Source organism: Molossus molossus, unplaced genomic scaffold (assembly GCF_014108415.1).
Source record: "Molossus molossus isolate mMolMol1 unplaced genomic scaffold, mMolMol1.p scaffold_m16_p_8, whole genome shotgun sequence".
In the NCBI taxonomy this organism is placed as follows: domain Eukaryota; kingdom Metazoa; phylum Chordata; class Mammalia; order Chiroptera; family Molossidae; genus Molossus; species Molossus molossus.
Window position 1 is genome coordinate 12,885,786 of NW_023425402.1, and position 20,049 is coordinate 12,905,834.

At 57.5% G+C, this 20,049-nt stretch overlaps 1 protein-coding gene across 2 annotated transcripts; it reads left to right on the plus strand.

The window, feature by feature from the left end:
- The first annotated feature begins 4,992 nt into the window (after positions 1–4,992).
- On the plus strand, positions 4,993–19,780 carry MDFI (MyoD family inhibitor). 2 transcript variants are annotated; one of them, XM_036248860.1, is made up of 5 exons: positions 4,993–5,200; positions 6,747–6,833; positions 13,484–13,666; positions 16,579–16,803; positions 19,395–19,780. In XM_036248860.1, the coding sequence occupies exons 2-5, from the start codon at positions 6,758–6,760 to the stop codon at positions 19,652–19,654; spliced, it is 744 nt and encodes a 247-aa protein (XP_036104753.1). In that variant the 5' UTR covers positions 4,993–5,200; positions 6,747–6,757; the 3' UTR covers positions 19,655–19,780. The 2 variants fall into 2 exon arrangements, with proteins under 2 accessions (XP_036104753.1, XP_036104752.1); XM_036248859.1 differs by lacking the exon at positions 4,993–5,200 and adding an exon at positions 6,423–6,614.
- Positions 19,781–20,049: the final 269 nt, after the last annotated feature.

The following is a 20,049-nucleotide window of genomic DNA, read 5'->3' on the forward strand; positions in this document are numbered from 1 at the left end:
ACCTAGGTATGTGCCCTGACCGGGAATTGAACCCTCAACCTTTTGGAGTACGGGACGATGCTCTAACTGAGCCACCCAGCCAGGGCTGATGTTCAATTTTAACAATTGATATAGATGCCCTGTCAAAATAGTTTGGGGGAAGCAAGACTTGAGTGGACACCTGTATACTCATGTTCATTGCAGCATTATTTGCAACTGCCAGAAGGCAGAAACAACCCAAGAGTCCATCAACACGCACATGGGTCTTTAAAATGTGGTATATTCATTCAATGGAATATTATTCAACCATTACAAGGAATGAACCTGGCCCTGGCAGCTGGGGTTCAGTTGGTTGGTGTGTCGACCCATATACCAGAGGGTGGTGGGTTCGATTCCTTGTCAGGCTTACATACCCAGGTTGTGGTTCAATTCCCAGGTTGGGGCATGTGATGGAGAAACCAATCGATGTTTCTCTCTCTCTCTCTCTCTCCCTTCCTCTTTCTCTAACATCAATATAAACATATCCTCGGGTGAGGATTACAAAGGAATGAAGTTCTGCCCAGGCCGGTTTGGCTCAGCAGTTAGAGTGTTGGCCTGCGGACCAAAGAGACCCAGGTTAGATTCCAGCCAAGGGCATGTACCTTGTCTGCAGTTTGTCCTTGCCCCTGTTGCAGTCATGTGGGAGGCAACCAATCGATGTGTCTCTCTCACATCGATCTTTCTCTCTTTATCTCTCTTCCTCCCTCCCCTCTATCTGAAGATAAATGGAAAAATATCCTCTGGTGAGGATTTAAAAAATGCAGACTCCTGGGCCCCACCCTCATAGTCCGATTCTGGGTCCTAGGAAGTTGAAAAAAATAATAGTAATAATAAACAAGTGAATGAAGTTCTGATACATGCTACAATGCAGATGAACCTTGAAAACATTACGCAGAGTGAATTAAGCAAGACACAAAAGGACAAATACTGTATTCCACTTACAATATATGAATAGCTAGAATGAGTAAGTAAATTCATAAACAGAACGTGGATTAGAGGTTGGCAGGGACTGACGAGAGGGAGGAACAGGGAGTGTTATGGGTTGAATTGCAAGCCCTCCGCCCCCAGAAAGCTATACATGAGGACGTTTGTATGTGATTAATAGCTCAGATTTCACTAAGTGACCGGAGGGAGGAAGAGGAAGAGATCCTATCTGGGGGTGAAGGATCAGTCCTCACCTGAGCCCCTCCCACCCATCAGGTAGGATGGTGCTGAAGGGAAGTCTGTGGAAGCCTTAAGCAAGTTGCTTGACCTCTCTGTGCTTCTGTTGGTTTCCTCCTCTGTGAAATCAGGGAAACAGGGGTATTTAATAGTACTTGATATTTAATATTGTGACTATTAAACTGGTGAATTCACGTAAAGCGCTGTGAACTGCCACATAGTGAGCACCGTCTAAGGGTTGGGACAGCAGATTCACAGCCACAGACATACCCTGCGACGCTCACTGGCCGTGGGTGGGCTTATGGGAGAAGGTGTTAGCAGGAGTTAACATTTCCTGGGAGCCCATGATGTTGTACCAGATGCTCACTCAGTTGTCCCCCAACCGACAGGTGGGAACTAGCCTCCCAGATTTACACGGAACTGGAAGCTCAGTGTTCAAATGATTTGCCCAGAATCACATAGCTACGTGGCAGTGACTGAGCCGGGATGCAAACTGGCTCAACAGGACACCAAACCAAGCCCCCCTTTCCACTATCCTCTGCCAAGCGTCTGGTGAGACAGAGGAGGGGTGCAGAGGCTCTGTCTCCATCTTCAGCAGCCAGCTGGGAGGTGGGGATACATGAAGAAGAACAGCACCAAAGGCTGCACTGGCCTCCAAAAACATGGTGCAAGTCCCAGGCCACCCACTACTAGTTGTGGGGCCATGGCAAGTCACTTCACTGTGCCTCAGTTTCCTCATCTGCAAAATGGGGATAATAACTGTATGGGCATTAAAGGAAGCAACAAATCTAGGAATATCTAGCAAGGGGTTGGCTCGTAGAGCACAGCCAACTCCTGGTTACTAAATGTGACACCACGGTTGTATCTCCCATCACCGGAAGTAGAAGAGAGGGATAGAATCAGGCCTGGGGCTCAGAGCTCCCCTCACCCCATCATGTCATTTCCTTCAGGAAAGGGGTATCAGAGCCCCATCCCCCACTCAGTGCCTATCAGCGAGGGAGTCGTGAGGGAGTTGGAGGTTCTCAGTCTCTACCCAGCTACACACAAACACCCCCCAAACACACACACACTATGCACAAACACACCCCCTTCCGCACAGCCCTCTGCAGGAAGGTTGCTCCACAGTGTGCTGTCCGACATTCTCTGGGGCAAGGAGGAGACCACAGCTGTGGTCCAGCTGCAGAACCCAGCCCAGCCGACTGGCCCCATGCCAGAGACACGAAGCCAGGAAGAGCTGTACATGCCGGCTGGACGCTGGGGCAGGGTGGACGCCAGGGGCTGGAGCCAGGCCAGGCCTGCAGTGCATTGTGTGGAAGGGACTGTATAGGAGTGCTGTGCAGGGTCACTGTCACCCTTGGTTGTCTGGAGGAGTCTGGGGGTGGGGATGAGGTAAGAGCACTGGGGTGGTAGTCTGGAAACCTGGGGTTTAGTAGGATGTTGCCACTAGCTCACTGTGTGACTTGTATTAGCCCCCTCCCCTCTCTGGCCTCTTGTTTTCCCATGTGTGAACTTGGGAATACTTATTGGGCTCTTTGTGGCAGATACAATTCTAGGGAATACACTAGCAGGCAAGACCAAGTCCCCTCTCTCCTGGAGCTTTCATTCTACCAATAAACAAGCAAATAGCAAAAGTCGTGAAAAGGTCTATGAAAAATAACCAAGTGGTGGGAAGGGACAGAGAGTGAGGGGTCTGGATGGCCTCTCTGAGAATGTAACATAAGCAGAGGAAATAAGGAAAGGAGGAAGGGACCCATGTGAATATCTAGGGGAAGCACATGCTGGGCAGGGGGAAGAGCAAGTGCAAAGGCCCTGAGGCAAGCACGTGAGGCAAATTGAAAAAACAAACTCAGGAAGCAGCAGGGCTGGACGGAAATAAATGAGGGAGATAAAAGCCAGGGCAGATAGAGCCCAGCTCATGGAATATGAAGGCCATTGCAAGGACTTTGCATTTTATTCTGAACTGAATACTGGACCCCAGGACAGCTAGGCCAGACCTGGTACAGAGCCCACCTAGTGTTATGTGTGTGTGGTGGATGGCAACTTTAATCTCTGCTCATTCACCCTGGGGTCCTAGCCAGGTACTCCAGGCAGAGAGTCGCAGGCCAGGGACTAGGCTGAGGTGTGTAAGGCTTAGAGTGAGTGAGGCACTTAGCTCAGGTGTAATTAATTTTTAAGGGGGCATCACAAAAGTCAATCATTAAGATAAACAGTACTTTCCTGTAATATATCTAAAAATAAAAATTAAGCCCTGGCCGGTTTGGCCCAGTGGTTGGAGCATCGGCTTGCAGACCAGAGAGTCCTGGGTTCGGTTCCTGCTAGGGTCACATACCACCAAAATAATAATAATAATAATAATAATAAATATAAAATAAAAATTAATACCAAAAAAAAACCCATGTTGAATAAAATGCCAACATTTTATTTTTTTATTTTATTTTTTTATCCTCACCCGAGGACATTTTTCCATTTTTTGTTCAGGTAGAGTGGGAGGGAGAGAGAGGAACAGAGAGAGAGAAAGAAACATCGATGTGAAAGGAACACATCGAGTGGCTGCCACCCACATAACCCAGCCAGGGCCGGGGACAAACTGCAACCGAGGTACGTGCCCTTAGCAGGAACCGAACCCGGGTCTCTCAGGACAGCAGACCGACGCTCTAACTGCTGAGCCAAACCGGCCAGGGCAAATGCCAACATTTTAAATAAAGACAGGGTTGTCCTGGCCGGTTTGGCTCAGCGGTTGAGCATCGGCCTGTGGACCAGAGAGACCCGGGTTCGGTTCCTGCTAGGGTCACATACCACCAAAAATAAATAAATAAATAAATAAATAAATAAATAAATAAATAAATAAATAAAGGCAGGGTCTAACCCTGAACTTGCATGATCCTATTTCATTCACCTCATCCTAATCTCCACCCTGGTTCCAAGAAAACTTCATTTAAAAAAATAGGCAGCAGACTGGCAGGGCTGCACTTTGCTGATGTGCAATTTGTTTGTTTATTTTGGATTACAATATTACGTATTTGGCACCCTCTTAGATTTTGCACCCCGGATGAGTGCCCCGCTGACCTCATTTATCAAGGACCTTAGTCCTAGTGCTGGATAGCAATGAAATGCCTGGGTTCCACATTGAAGGTCCCATGTTCATCCCTCCTGAGGCTCAGAGGGGTGAAGGGACCCCCCAAGAACTGGTATCTGAACTGGAGACCCATGTCCACCACCTGGCCATCACACCCTACCATTCTGTCCTGGAATGTTGCTTTTAACCAATGTTGATTTAAATGTTATTCCAATGTAATCTCCACACACAAAAAGCACATGTAGTTTAAATGTTCGACTTGCTGAATTTTCACACACTGAGCTCGCTTGTATAACCAGCATGTGGGATTAAATGTAAAGCATATTTTACATTTCTAACAAACCAGACATATTAGTTTGTACTGGGCCAGATTCAGAGGACTTTGGGCTCCAGCAAGCGACTTCCCACTGCAAGGCTGGGGAACTGGGTTGATCCAGAGTTTAGGGTGCCTGGCTAGAGACTGAGAAGGGGGCGGGGTGTAGCTCCAGTCTGTGGTTGGGGAGGGGGCAGAGAGACCCGGTGGGGGCTGTCCGGGAGACAATGTCCACCTCCTTACCCCTCAACTCCACTCTTGGAGGCGTGTGAGGCCCAGCCCCCGGGCCCAGGTAAGCCGGTAAGAATGCAGCAGCGGCCAAGCCCCAGCGCGGGCGCGTCCCAGTGACTCAGACCTTGCCAGGAAGGGGGAGTCCACCCCGATCTCCAGAGCTCCCACACGGCAGCTTGATCTTGACCGGAGCTGGCTCCCGGGCCGCCAGGCTAAGCCCCTGCAGCAGGCAGCCCGGCCCCGGGAGCTGGACCCTCTCCTCCCAGCCTGGGACCCCTCTTCGGGCCGCAGCCACCTGGGCTCATCGCGGGAACGCGGGCCCGGGTGGCAAAAGCGCGGCGGGCGCGGTGGGTGCCACAGCGATCTTGGCCGAGACGGCGCCGCGAGGACCTTCGAGCGCCGTACGTAGCGACCGCGCGGGCTGGGGGAGTCCCTCACTCGGCCCCCTGCGTCTCTGCCCCAGGCTTCCGTGGGACAGGGAGGACTGGTCTGGCGCCGCCGCCGCCTCTCTAATTGCTCACTGGCCATCGTGGTGGGGAGCCCAGACGCGGCTCCTAGGCGGCCGGGTCTAGCGTGGCCGAGACGCTCTCCCCAGCGGGCGGCCCCACCGGAGGATCATCCCACCCGCCCGCCCAGCCCCACCCGGCGGGCCGCAGGCTCCGTGCCCTCCCCCATTCTCGGGGACGTGGTCTTAGGGTCACATTGAGGGTCCTTGAACCCCCTTGGGCTGCCTGGCGGTGGCTTCCTTCCTACCCCCACGGCCCCAAGGAAGGACCCAGCACACAATTCCAGATGTGCCACCCAGCTGTCCCCGCCTGGCAGGGGCCCTTCTCTCCCCTTTCCCCTGAGCACCCACAATTTGGAAGGCCTCAGATTCCAGTTCGGAGCTAAAAGAAAAGTTGAACTAGGCGTTCTCTTCGCCTCCAAAGTCGGTTTTCTGACATAAATTCCCACGCACAGCTGGCAGGAGTTGGGGGGATTAGGGATGCTCAGAGCTGCTGGAGGACCCGAGAAGATAGCTAGTCAGTAACAGGATTTCCCGGGCACGACCTCTGTGTGGTGGGCACGACCTCTGTGAGTCCCTGACCCTGGGCGCCTGGCGTAGGACACGGAGCGGGGGACAGAGGGGTTGGGCAAAGGGCGCCTGAGGAACTGGATCACTCCCATCTTTGGGACAAGGAGATTTGGTGGCCACAATTATGCAAACGATTAGCCCGAAGCGGTTGTAGTCACTGTGCTTTCTCTCTTGTTCTCGTGACTTTCCGCAAACTTTTGCAGAGTTTAGGACTGGAGAAGAGAATGCACAGCCCCTCTGCAGCGCCTCGGGGCGCTGGGGGGGGGGGGGGGGCGGAGATTTGGGGAGACTGGGGCCCAGCTCTGCCAGCACGGAAGAGACGCGCGGAGCGAGCTTCCTGTGGGGGCTCGGGCCACGGCGCCCCGCGCACAGGCGTGTCCGGCCCAGGCAGCGCCGAGCCCCGCGCGGGGGAAGGGACGCGGCGGTGGTGGGGGGCGGGCTGGGAGCGACGGGGACGACGAGGAGGGGGCGGGGAGAGGGTGGGCCGGGGAGGAAGGGCGGCGCGTAGCGAGCAGGGAAGGAGGGAGGGGGCTGGAGGGAGAAAAGGAAGAAGGAAGGGGGCGCACGGCGCGAGCTGGCGCCGAAATGAGAGAATGGCGTGAGTGAGAGAGGGGAGGGGGCGCGGGGCGGGCACCGGGGAGCTGCGTGGCCCCTCCGCGGGGGCGCCCTGGGCAGGCGCGCATGGCAGGCCCCGCACCGTGATCCCGGAGGGGCGAGAGAGGAGCACGAAGCTTGCGCGAGTAAGTTAGTCGGTGGCCGAGCTGGAACGGGGGGAGGCGCGCGCCTGCATCTGGATCACCCCCTGCCAGTCCCCTTTTCCGCGCACCCGCGGGGTAAGGTCTACCCCACCCGCTGAGCCCTATTTTCCGCAGGTCCCGGGCCGATGTCCCAGGTGAGTGGCCAGCACCCTCCTCATTGCGACGCGCCTCATGAAGCCCCCAGCGCAGCCCCCGGCCCAGGTACAACCAGAGGTGGAGAGGGAAGCTGGACGGGAGCGGGGTAGGCGGCTCCGGGGTGGGGGTGTGTTAATTCTACCCCTCCGACTCCCTGAGACACGAGGAGACGGTTTCGGGGAGCTTGGTGGAGGTGGGGGCGCGGGGTCTGGCTCTTCGGGACCGGGTCCAAAGAGAGTGGAGCTCTGGGGTGATGGGGGCAGGGCCCCAACGCAGGCGGTGGCTGTGCCAAGTTGGCTCTGACTCCCCTCACTCCCAACACCAGACACACACACACACACACACACACACACACACGCAGGCTGTCTGTCCGTCTGGGATTTGTGTCCCAACCGTTTCTGCCCAGTGTGTAAATATTTATGGGGACCTCAGGCAGAGGTGGGGGTGTCTGAATCTTTCTTCCCTTCCCTTCCCCCAACGCAGCAAGAGCCCAGGGCTTCCCGAAAACTTTTGTCCAACTAAAGCGGCCATAGGACCCGGCCCCTCCCCTTCTTGCCATCTGTCTTGCTCGCCTTCCTCCCCACCGGGGCCTGGCCAGTCCCTACTGCTCCTACCCCAGCACACAGACACACACACACACACACACACACACACACACAGCACACACACATCGCTTCTCCTAACTCACACAATCTGTAACCTCCCCAGGATCCTGTAGGAGCTTCCCCCCCACTCCCTGGGTGACTCCCTGAGGATGGGCGCCCTGAGGGATGTGGCTCTCAGGCCCCCTCACTGCAGATGTGCCTGGAGGTTCATTGTGCAACACAGGGAACACAGGGTCAGGAGAAGTCAGGCACTTTGGGGATTTGTTCAGAGGGCTGGGGTGCAGAAAAATAGGCCCAGCTTTTCTGACTTTAATCCCAGTTCTAGGTGCCTTTTTCTCACCCCTCCCCACCCCCCACTTCCCCATCTTTGAGCTTCTGAGCAACGATGGTCTGGTCCTGGGCTCTGACACGAACTCCCTGCACGGCCTTGGACAAGTGCTGTCCTGTCTCTGGCCTCAGTCTTCACATCCACCCATAGGGGCTTGTCTGCCTGTTGGGAGAGGCCCGTCTCAGTTCCCGGTCTACCTAGTGAGGATGACGGCACTCTGGACACCTGGACTCTGGAGGTGGTGGTGGTGGGTCTCCTGGAGCAGAGAACAAGTGGAGGATGTCTGGTCAGGGGCCAGCACACAAGCGACACTAATGTGTCTGCTGCACATCCCCACTAATCCTCAGATTCCCTCCCCTCCTTGGGCCCCTGGAGCAGGGGCTTCTGGGGAATAAGCTCTTCCAAGAATTGGGCTCCTTCAGCCTAGAGAGGGCTACAGGCAGGGGGCTGGGAAGGCCTTGTCTGTGTCTGGAACCTTCTCTCTCCCTCTTAGCCTCTCTCTCTCTCTGCCTCCTGCTTCTCTCCTGTCCTCCCACTTCTCTGCTTTCTTCCTCTGCTTATCTGTTTTCTCTGCTCTCTCCTCCAGGGCCTTTCCAAGCTCCTCTCCATGTGCGACCCCTTCTCAGCCCCGAAGGGAGAGGAGGGGCAGGGGACGAGGGCCAGGTGGACCCCTGGGTGGGTTAAACCCTGGGCTGTAACTTGAGGCCCCCAGCACCCCAGCAAGCCCCCTCCCCAGCTGGGCCGAGCCAGCCGATGTGGCTTTCACAACAGGAGGAGGCCTGGCTCTGCTGCCTTGGGGGAACGAGGCTGCTGCCCAGGAAGCCCAAACCGCAGGAGACCCAGCCAAAACCCCACAGACCTGGATCCAAGACCAGAATCCCCCACGCTCCCTGCTGAGCCCTGACAGCGAGGCCGGGAGCTGCCCCTGGGGCCCTGCTGGCAGGACAGCCAGGGAGCAAGTCAGCCCCTCCCTCAGCTGAGTAAGATGAAAATGGGGTGAAGAGGACTCAGAGCAGCTCTGGTCGGGGCAGGTGGCCAAGCCCCCACACCCTTGGCACCCCCATGGCCTCTCCCCACCCACCCCTGAGAGCCCCAGAGCCTGGCTCCCTAACCCACAGCAGATTTCTGCCCAGCACTGGGGCGTCACATTCCTGCTCTTGGTTCTAAATTGAATTTCCTGGGGAATTGGAGCCTTCAGACCTAAAATAAAATCAACCCAACCCAGCCTAACTGGCCAGCTCAGGCCCTCTCCAGTCCTCAGCCTGGTGGCCTGGGACTGTGATCGGTGTGTCATAACTATGTACCAAGAGAGTTCACATTCTCGCCTTCTTGGGGTTCAGAGCCAGGTACCACCCCCAGTCCTCACCATCTCATTTTCTCTCTTTCCCTGACCTGGGCCATTTCAAGCTCCAGAGGTCAGTCTTCACCCACAGACGTTTGCTGGGTACCCACTGCGGTGCCGAGATGAACACTGACGCCACCCCAAGCGAGGGAGCTAGGGAGGCTGCAGTGCGCTTGGGCCAGGACTTCGCTACCAAGTTATAATGAACAACGGGGTGCCGAGTGCCAAGTTCTCAGTACGGGAGCCGCTCAGAGCAGGGACAGTGGCTCGGGGTCAGGGAAGGCTCTCTAGAGGAAAAGGTGCAGCTTGAGCTGGGTTGCGAAGGGTGGGCTGGATCGAGAGTGGCAGAAGGAAACGGTCTAAGCATGGGTGGGTGGTCAGAAGGCCTGGGACCACGGCGGGGTCAGTCTGCCTGGAACGTGGGATCCTTGTCCGTTGATTAGGCTGAAGATCTAGACTGAGGCCTTGCATACCAGGCCACGGAGAGACTGGAGCATGGACTTCCAGTCAGCGCTCTGAGCAGAGCAGATCCTGGCCCTCTCTCTAGAGGTGGTCCGAGCTCCACGGAGAAGCCCGGATCCACTGTCCTCAGTCAGTGGACAAGGCTGGTGTGAGGGCTCAGGCATTGGAGCTCCAGAGCAAGGGCCCTGTTCTCACTTTCCAGCCTTACAGTGAAGCCAGCCCACCTGGAAGAGGTCCCCCCATTTCTTCTTGGTCCAGGAGTACCCCTCAACTTGTGGACAACAGGCAGAGGGAGCCCACAGGGTCCCTTGTGGAAACTGTGGGTCTCTCGCCCTACCCTCTAGGGCAGATGGATTTAAACATGATTTTTTCACTCTCTTCTGGGCTGTCTGTCCGGAGCTCAGGGCACTGACCTGCACCGTAACCTGTGTTAGGAATGAAAGTGTGTGGCGGCAGGGAGCTGTTGCCTCTCTGTATTTCCCCTTATGGATGGGGACCCTTGAGAGATGCCACCAGCAAGCACGGCCCTCTGTGCACATTAGAAAAAGGCGGCCCTCTGGTCAGATGCAGCAGGTATGCAGCTGGCTGACCCAGTGACACCTCCAAGAGGTCGGGCCGCAACCAGGGTCTTCAGCCCCACCCCTGACTCCCTTGGCAGGAGTCTTTATGCAGAACGTGAAATGCACATCCACGTGGCGGCCTTATGGTCACCAGAAGGAAAACCATCTCTTCGTGGTTGAGCGCTTGTGCTCTGTCAGTTTGGCTTTTGTGCTCCATGTGCCCTGGCGAGAACTGTTTCTTGGTCCAGCATCTTGGCACCAGGCCCTCTGGGCAGCATGTCCTTCGCAGATCAGGTCTTCCCGCCACTTCTATGCGTGCAGGTCTCTGGGCACTCGGCACAACTTCCTCCCCTGCCCTCGGGGTTGTCCCGCAGGCAGTGGGGTCCCCTCTGCTGCCCCCCTCAGGAGAGCTGTCCCCCTGTGTTTCCAGGTCAAGATGCTGAGCTGGATTCTCTTTCCTGGTTTCCTTCTGAGAGGGCTGGTGCTCACCCTAGAATGGCGGGTCATATTCTGTCTCTATAATCTCCTGTTCCCACCAGGGTCGAGATCGCCAGCCCTCTTGGTGACTGTTAGACTGCCCAGAGAGCGGTGACACAGAGCGCACAGCAGAGATGAGGACCAGTCCCCTCACCCTTCTCTCTCACCGTTCTCCCTTTCGACCCTGGCAGCCCAGAGTGCTGCAGTCTGGCCCCTCCGACTGCAGGCCTGACAGGGTCACCCCTGTGCACCCCGTGACCTCAGGAGAAAGCCTGGGAAGCGACCCCCAGGCCCACCGGCCCCACACGCTGTCATTTCCCTTGTTCTTGCTACAACTTTTCATCCTGGGGCCTTGGTTCCTGCTGCCCCTCTTGAAATGGCCATTTCTGCTTCTTTGCTGACTTATTATTCAAGATCCAACGTGGGTATTGCCTTCTCCGGGAAGCTCCTAGCACACGGGGGCACGTGCGCATGCGCACACCTGGGCTAAGTGCCCATTTTCTGTGCCGCCACAGTTCTTGGGGATCTCCCTGCTGTCGCTCCTGACCCCACCCTGAGGGAGAGCTCGAGGCAGCCACCTGTCTTTCCCATTTGGTCTGCCCAGGGCTTGACACAATATAGGTGCACTGTAGCTGCTTAATAAATGTTAAACCAACCAGCGCAGGAAGGGAGGAGGGAGGGAGGGAGGAAGGGAGGGTGGGTCAGTGGGTGGGTGGGGGTGCTTCTGAGTGGCCCCTGCAGTCCAGGACACCTCTGAGCATTTTGTGACTCTCTGAAACCCCGAGAGAGAGGCATTAGGAAGCCCCCTTTGCACACGAGGTAACCCAAGTCCTAGTGACTTGCCCAAGCTGATGACTGGTGAAAACCAGGGCTTGGATCTTAGCTTCTCTCTCAGACCTTTTCATTTTACCACATGGGAGAGTCAGCACTCAGTTCCGGGCCAGAGGCTGGAGCTGGGCAGGCCCCCTTCTTTCCAGGGAATGAGGACCCAAGGCCTGAGCCCCACCTTCAGACAACCTAGGGTCTGAGCCGCTGCAGATGGGCTGGGGCTAGGAGGGGCGCCATCTAGCAGGTGCCATCTCCACTCACCTTCCCGTGCCGCCCCAGCCCAGCTTTGTGATCTTCCAGAAGCCATTTGTCTTCTCTCTCCTGAACCCAGGTGGTGATGGGGTTCTCAACAGGCCCAGAGAGTGGAGAGGGCTGCAGGGACCCACCCTGTCTCCAACACATCGCTCTGGTGTCCGCCAAAGTCACAGGAGCCCCAGCCTGCTGGCCCTGGCTGCTGGCTCCCAGCTCCAGGCAGAGCCCGGTTTTCCCTGGACAGGAGTGAGCATGTCTGCTCGGCCTGGTGCTCTCTCCTGTGCTGTCCACTTGGGGCCTTCAGGGTCTCTGTCCCCTCATGGGAGACCAAGGTCTTTGAAACAAGGATTGCTAAGGGGTCTCTGAGGGTCAGAGCCACAGGGATGCTCAGGGCCCAGGAAGGCAGCTGAGCCCCTCAAGATGCCCCAGTGGCCCAAACCTGCAGGCCCAACATCAATGATCTCCCTCCTCTCTTCTCCCACCCTCATTTGGAGACAGCTCAGAGGTGTGCCCCACATGTGAGCCCCTCTTTTCTTCATCGATGATGTGTTTCTGTTTCCAAGACTGGACATTGTCTGTCTGTCTGTCCCTCTGGGGGCCTGTCTCCGCCTCTGGTGGTGTGTTCCCTGACTGTGGATATTTTATTCTCTGGGTTCACCGCCCTTTCCCTTCACCTTCCTGTCTCCCAGAGCCCTTCTCTTCTCCCTGTGCCCTTTGGGTGTCTGTGTCCCTCTGAGTCTCTGGTTTCTATGTCTCCCTGCTCCCAGTATGGCATGTGGGGGCACCCTCTCGAGGCCCCTGTCATTTCGACTGTGCCTGGGTCTGATGAGAGGCTCAGGCTGCGCCCTGCACCCTGTAATTGCCTCGTCTGGCCCTTGGCCCCTGACCCCTACCTTCACCCTCTGGCTCCCTGGCTCCCTCAGGCCTTCCCACACCCATCGACTGAGGGTGTGGGAACTGGGGCCCCTCTCTGCCGCCCTCCTCCACCACCCATCCCCCTAGCCTTTGTGCCCTGGGGCCACAGCCCAGGCCTGCCTCCCGGGAGCTGTGGGTTTGAAGGTGGCTCCCTTCCTTCCTTCCGCCCACTGCGCACAGAGGGCCGAGCTGGTCACTGTAATTACGTGCGGCTGCGGTCCGCCTCTTCCCAGCCCTCTCATCCTCTCCCTGTCTCTCCTGCTGCCCGGAGCCCCCCGCCCCAGGCCTCAGCCCTCTCTCCCCAGGTTTTCTCTGGCTCTTTCTCTTGCTATCATCCTCTCTCTGGCCCAGTTTCTCACTGTCTGTATCGTGCTCCTTCTCCTCCACCTCTGACCCTGCCTTATCTCTCCCCATCGCTGACTCTCTCCCATCCAAGTACTAACCAGGCCCGACCCTGCTTAGCTTCGCTGACTCTCTCTATTGCTGAGTCTCCCTCCCATCCCAGGCTGTCTGTCACTGGATTTCTGGGGCTCTCCCCTTCCGTGCCCAGTCCCCCCGCCTTCTGACGCTCTATCTCTCTTTGCTTCTACCTCTCCCTGTCCCTCGATTCTTTCTCCTTGTCACTCCTGGTGCCTGTCCCTATCTCCCCATCGCTGACCAGCTGTCTGTTCTCTCCTGTGCTGTGTTCCTCCTTCCTGTCCTGACACCACACACGTGGACGCACACACATGCACAGGGCACACGCGCACACGCCCTTGCTCACGCACGCGCTGTGGTTTGGGAGTCTATTTTGGAGTCTGGCGCTGTTGCCAGGTAGGGCAAGGGCTGGGTAACCGTACAAAGAGACATGAATGAGGGCTCACGGCAATCTGGGTGCAGGAAGGGGACCAGGACTGGGCAAGCAGGAGGCACCAGGGAGACCGCTCGCTTGTCTGCTCTTTCCCCAGCCCAGACCCCAGCCCTCCTGCCTGGGCTGGAGACGGGAACAGGACCCACTCACCCCGTGGAGGCAGTGCTAGAAGAGGGCTCCCTGGAGGAGGAGGCGCCCCCCATGCCCCAAGGCAATGGCCCTGGGGCCCCCCAGGCCCTGGACAGCACTGACCTCGATGTCCCCACAGAAGCTGTGACACGTGAGTTCTAGGGGGCCGGGGGATTGGGGTGGCAACATGTAGGGGTTGTCCTGGGGAACCCCCAGATGGGCTGGCGGAAAGGCAGTGGGTGCCCGTGGGAACCCAGTGCAGGGCCAGGACCTCGAGGTGTGGGCAGTGGAGTGGTGTATGACACTCCACTGTCCTTTCTGTCTAGGAAGACGGTCTCCACGTACAAAATTAGTTCAGAACGCGCGTGCATAGGCTCCGGACACTGTGGTTCCGGACGAGAGAGCATGGGGCTGTCTGGACACAGGTGCCCTCCCCCCAGGAAGAGAACAGGGGACAGGCAGCTAGAGCCCATCACCGCGCCATCCTTCAGGGTGTCCAGGACCGAAGGATACCCTGATCTGGGCAGAAAGGAGCAAAATTCAGCTCCGTGCCCAGGTTTGGCTTAAGGTCTCCAAGGAGGTCCTGGGAGGGAGACAATTCTCCACCTTCATGCCCAAAGGCAGAGGAAAGGGCAGCCAGAATTGTTTTGTAATTACTAGTAAGGTCCCCAAATCTGTAGACGCAGTTGTACTTTCCAACTTTCCCTGAATGATCCCACGTGCTCTCAGCTCAGCCTGCTGTGAGGCAGCTTAGCTACTGCCAAGCCCATTTTACAGGTGAGGAAACTGAGGCACAGAGAACCACTCAAGCTGGGGGGCTCAGGTCTCCTGACCCAGTGCTCTTTCCTGTGCCCTCCTGCCCGGCTGGCACACTGAGTGGGAGCTGCCTTCAGGCAGGGCATCTGGGGCAAAGTTGGGCTCCCAGGAAGCCAGGGTTACTAAATCCTGCCAGCACACTGCCCGCAGCCTCCTCCAGACATGCCCACCAGCAGCACTGAGAGAAAGAGGTCAGCACAGTGGCCACAGAGGAGGGGACCTGGGTGGGAGTTGGACAGTCACTCCAGTGTCTATGGGCCCTGAGTGTTTGCTCTGACTCAGTCCCCATGGTCACTCCACAGCTATGGCCACAGGCAAGCTCTGTGTCTGCCCACACCCTCCAGGGCCCTCAATTCACCACACATGCCCGCCCGCTGGTCACTGTGCCATGTTTAGGCAGCAGGGCAGGGGGCAACCGAGGCTGGCCAAGGATTCAGCTCAGTCACCCCCATGGGGCCAAGAGGCGGGGGCATGATGATTCAGGCCTGGCCACTTCCCATGGCCTTACCCCTGTTTACCCAGATGCAGGCACCAGCCCCACCTCAGGGCGGAAGTCTTCCAGCATGGAGCTTCTCCAGGGCCCTGTCTCCCATCCTCCCCCCCACTCCCCACCTTGTCCTTTGCTCCTTTTACCCCATCTCCATCCCCTCCCCCGCCCTTTCCTAGCTGTGGAATCTTGGCAAGTTTTATCCTCTCTGGGCCTCAGTTTTATCATCTGTGAAATGGGGCTAATAATAGATTGATTGTAATACTTAAGGACGTTGGTACACATGAAGCTCTTAGCACTGTGTCTGGCACCAGTAATACCTCAAAACATGCCAACTACCAGTTACACGCGTAGTGATTATTGTGATAGCAGCAACTTGTTCTCCAGTCCCTTGTCTCCCAACTTCTGCCCCCTCCTTGCCTCTCCGGCCTCCAAGCCTCAGCATTTAGCCTATAGGCTGGTCCACCTCCGACACTAGCTGCAGACCTTGGACAGGTCATTGTACCTTTCTAGGACTCAGTTTCCCTGTCTGTAAAGGAGGAGACAGCCCCACAGAGCTACTGAGAGGGTCCAGTGACAGAATAGTTGGCAGGTCAAGGGCTTACCCTAGTGGCCAGCAAGCAGGAGGTGCTCGGTGTGTGACCCAGCACTGCCCGAAGGCCCAGCCCTCAGGCATGGCACTGAGGCGGCTTTCCTCTCCGAAGTCCCCAGGCACCCCTCCCCCATCTCCTCCTGCCACAGTCTGAATAGAGGCCAGGCCTGGAGGGAGCTGGGGAACCAGACCCCAGCACCTGAGAGATGGAAGCTCCCCATGTTTACAGAGAGCCTCAGGGCCCAAGGGTCCTGCCCAGGAGCGCCCCATCCGGCCCCGAGCAGCCAGGGGGTCCCAGGTGCTCATGGCCCTTCTCAGGCCCCTCCCCCAGCACACACCCACCTGCCCTCTGTCTTGTGAACAGAACTGTGCCTCTCAGGTGAGCAAACCTGAGTGAGATGAGGAAAAGAACGGGGTGTTTGGGGGGGTCTCCGGGGCCAGCTTCCCTGCACCTCACTGATAATGCTGAAGTCTAGTCCCTCAGCCTGGGATGGGGACTGGGGGGTGTCTTGGCCTCAGGGGTCTCTCCGCTGGCCTTCCCTCTTCCCTTCCTCCCTCCTCACGCAGGCGCCTGGGCCCTCAGCAAACTCCTCCTGCCAGAGCCTCCCAGAGGCTGCCGGGCAGGGGCGTGGAGGAGCAGACAGAGGGGCTGCTGTGAGGAGCCCCCGGATTCCAGACCAGGCATTCATCTCCAAACAGATGTTTCTAATAACTCACCCAGCACACAAAGGGCAAAAACAGCTGGGGGCTTGGCAGAGGCTGAAGTGAAGGTTAACTGCTTCACTGCTGTCCAAACTGTCCCTGTCCCTCCCCTCCCCCAACCCCACACTGTGGCCCAAATCCCAGGACCCAGGAGCAGGAGAATGGATTTCATGTGGGGTAAGAAGGTGGGGTTCAGGGCTCTGAGCCCCTCTTGCACCTCTGTCTTTTGCGGCATGAGCACTGGCCCGGGAGTCAGGAGCCAGGCTCAGCCCCGCTGCTATTTCATGGTGTGCCTCTGAGCAAGTCACTTCTGCTCTCTGGGCCTCAGTGTCCTCATCTGCAGGACACACACCAGCTCGGTGGACGGTGGTGTAGGTGGGAACAAAGCAGTCAGGAGGAGAGCAGAGCTCTGAGAGGCGGGGCAACCCCAACCCGGCCCCATCGCCCTTTCTCGCCATCTTTCCAGGCCAGCCTCAGGGGAACCCTTTGGGCTGCACCCCACTACTGGCAAATGGCTCTGGCCACCCCTCGGAGCTGGGCAGTGCCAGGCGGGCTGGAAACGGTGCGCTGGGTGGCCCCAAGGCCCACCGGAAGTTGCAGGCTCACCCATCCCTCGCCAGCCAGGGCAGCAAGAAGAGCAAGGGCAGCACCAAGTCCGCTGCCTCCCAGATCCCGCTCCAGGCACAGGAAGGTGAGTACCCCACGTCTCCCCACAAGGGCCCAAAGCCAGGTCCGCACGGTATGGCCCAGGGACCAGCAGCAGCGCCTCCGCTGGGCTTCGGGTTACAAATGCAGTCTTGGCCGCCTGCCGGGCCCACCAGGTCTGGGCCTTTGGGTGCGGCAGAAGCCTGGGCCCAACAAGTCCTACGGGGAGTCTGATGCAAGACCCAAATCTGAGAACTTGCAAAGGTTGTTGGATAAACTGAGGCATGCCTGACTTCTCAAGGCCAACCCCTTCCCACCCCTGCTCTCCCAGTTTCTGTGACAGGGAATGGAGCCATCTGGCCTAATCCAGTTTAAGCCATCCCGGTTCTGGAAATAGAAATTTTCCTCAAGGAGTGGACCATCTGTTTCGTGAGAGCAGACAGAACACCTAGCAGAATAAAACACTTCACCATCAGATGCTTAATTGGGGGTGGGGCAGGGGCTGCAAGGTACAGTGAGAGGTCAGGGGACTCAGATACATCAGCCATTGTTCCCGCGACAGAAAGGTCCTCTGCAGGGCCACGCTGGGCAGCCAGCTCTCCCCACCCGGCATCAGTTCAGCATGGGTCCCAGCTGCCTGGAGCTTAGTGGTGCTTCACCTTTACCCCAGAGTTTTTAAGTGCTTCCTGTCCATGTTGGGGGACTGTGGCCTTGTCCTCTGCAGATTCAGTGCATATAACATTTGCATCGAATGTATTCATAAGCCTTCCCACCCGGCAGAGCAGATTCTGCCCAGTTAATTTATGAAAGAGGCATTCATTCATGTAAAGTGTAGTGGGCACTGCTATGAGCCAAGCACTGTGCTGTGTGTTGGGGACCCAGTCCATGGCCTCATGAAGCTCTCATGAGAGAGACACAGCAGGGAATCACCGTATGGTGTGATAACAGTGATGAAGCCACGCGCAGGGGATTATGAAAACACAGGGGACACTCACTCCAGCCCCAGAAAGCCAAGGAGGGGAGCCTAGGGAGGTTCTGGAGGAATCTGAGCCAGGCTTAAAGATTGAGTAGGAGGATCCAGCCAGGGGCCTTAGCATAGAGGTAAGAAATGGCTAGTGTGGCTAGATTAAGAAGTTCAAGGTGAGGAATGGTAGGAAGTGAGACTCCAGGCCAGCAGGGACTCATGGGGTGGGGGGATGCCTTGTAAACAATGCTTGGTAGACTTAGACCTTATCTGGAGAGCAATAGGGAGCCATTGAGGGTTTTAAACAAGGTAGTGACCTCATCAGATTTGCATTGGAAGAGAACTCTCTTATCCAGTTTGCAGACAGATTGCAGGGGTTCCAGCTGCACAAGACCCCACTCCCTCCACACAGGAAAGGGCTGGGGGAGTCACACCCCCCGTGGCAGTGTGAGACGCCCACAGCACCAGCAGCCTTGCAAGGGCCCACCTCCTCAGGGGAACTGGACATTCTGCCCGTGCGCCTGATCCCTGGCAGGTGCCAGCTCAGCACCCTGGCAGCACACTGAGCACTTTCGAGCGTGGACACCAGGCCAGCCTGCCTGGGTTTGGGTCCCACGAGCTTATGCATTAATGCACTTACCATTTATTAACTCAGCGCCTACAACGTGTTGGGCACTGTTCTAGGGACTTGTAACATATCAGTGACCAAAACACACAAAGATGCCTGCCCCTGTGGAGCTTACATTTCAGTGGAAGGAAAAGCTGTGTAGCAGGGTGGAAGGTGACCAGTCCTACTGGGGACAGGTGACAGAGGCTGGGGCAAGGGGGTGGAGGTGCTGGGGTGGGGCGGATAGGTTGCATTATTAAAGAGGGTGATATTTGAACAATGAAGGAGGGGAGGGAGTGAGCACCCGCGGTTATGTGGGCCCAGAGACCTCCAGGTTGGGGGTGGGGCACGGAAATAGTTCCTGCGTGAGAAGGAGGAGCTGATGTGGCCAGAGCAGTGATCAGGGGGACAGTGGTGGTGGAAACCAGATCACATGGAGCCATGGGGGCAACTCTGAGCTTTTTAGCTTTTACTACCGTGGGGTAGAAGCCACTGGAGGGTTCTGGGCACAGAAGGGACAGAATCTCACCAAAGTTTTTCAAGGGGCCCTGCTGTGAGGGGTGCAGATGGCTGGAAGGGGAGTCACAGGTGGGGAGTGGAGAGGCAGTGAGGGGGCAGTTGCCCTGGCAGAGGTTAGCAGTGTGGGAGGGTTCTGGCTATACTTTGAAGTGGCTTCTCCACCTCAGTTTCTTGACCTGTAGAGTGGGGCTAATAGTAGCCCCACCTCATGGAGTTGTTGCAAGTTTAAATGAGCTTAATTCATGCCCAGCACTTAGAACAGTGCCTGGAACATGTCATCACTCCTGTTCTTTAAATAAATGACTAAGGAGCTTAAGAACGGGGGTTCAGGATCCAGACGGCCTGGCTGAACCCTAACTCTGCAACTTACCAGGTAAGTGTGTGTCAGTCACTCTGTGCCTAAGCAGTGCTCCTCACAGTCTCCACTTCACGGAGCTACTGTTGCGTGAGCCGAATTGCTGCCCAGCACCGAGCACCGAGGGCTGGCGCCGAGGCGGGTCCCCTGCCCCGGGCCATCTCACCCGCTCTCTCCGCCCGCCCGCCGCAGACTGCTGCGTCCACTGCATCCTGTCCTGCCTGTTCTGCGAGTTCCTGACGCTGTGCAACATTGTCCTGGACTGCGCCACGTGCGGCTCCTGCAGCTCCGAGGACTCGTGCCTCTGCTGCTGCTGCTGCTGCGGCTCGGGCGAGTGCGCCGACTGCGACCTGCCCTGCGACCTGGACTGCGGCATCCTGGACGCCTGCTGCGAGTCGGCCGACTGCCTGGAGATCTGCATGGAGTGCTGCGGGCTCTGCTTCTCCTCCTGACCGCACCAAGCTGGAGCCCCTCCCCGTCCTGCTCCCTCGCCGGGACCTCTCCGACCCCAGCCCAGGAGCAGGGGCGCTCCTGAGGCACCGCAGTCCGGGAGCCGGGCCCACGGCTGAGCCCGTCCTTCTCCGGGACCTGGTGGGAGGGTTGGGTGGGAGCCGCCGGGGACAGCTGCCGGGCCGCGGAACACTGTGAAAGTCGCGGGAGGGGCGGGGCGCGGGAGGCGGGGCGGGGCGCGTCTCTACCTCTCTGCTCCCGGGGCGCCTCCCGCTGCCCCCGGGCTTAGAGCTCAGCAAAATGTGAAGAGACCCCACCCTGCCCGCCGCCGAGCCCCTCCCTGGTCTCTCCTGGGCTTGCGAGGGTGGGGTGGCTGACCCATACAGTGACCCCAGCG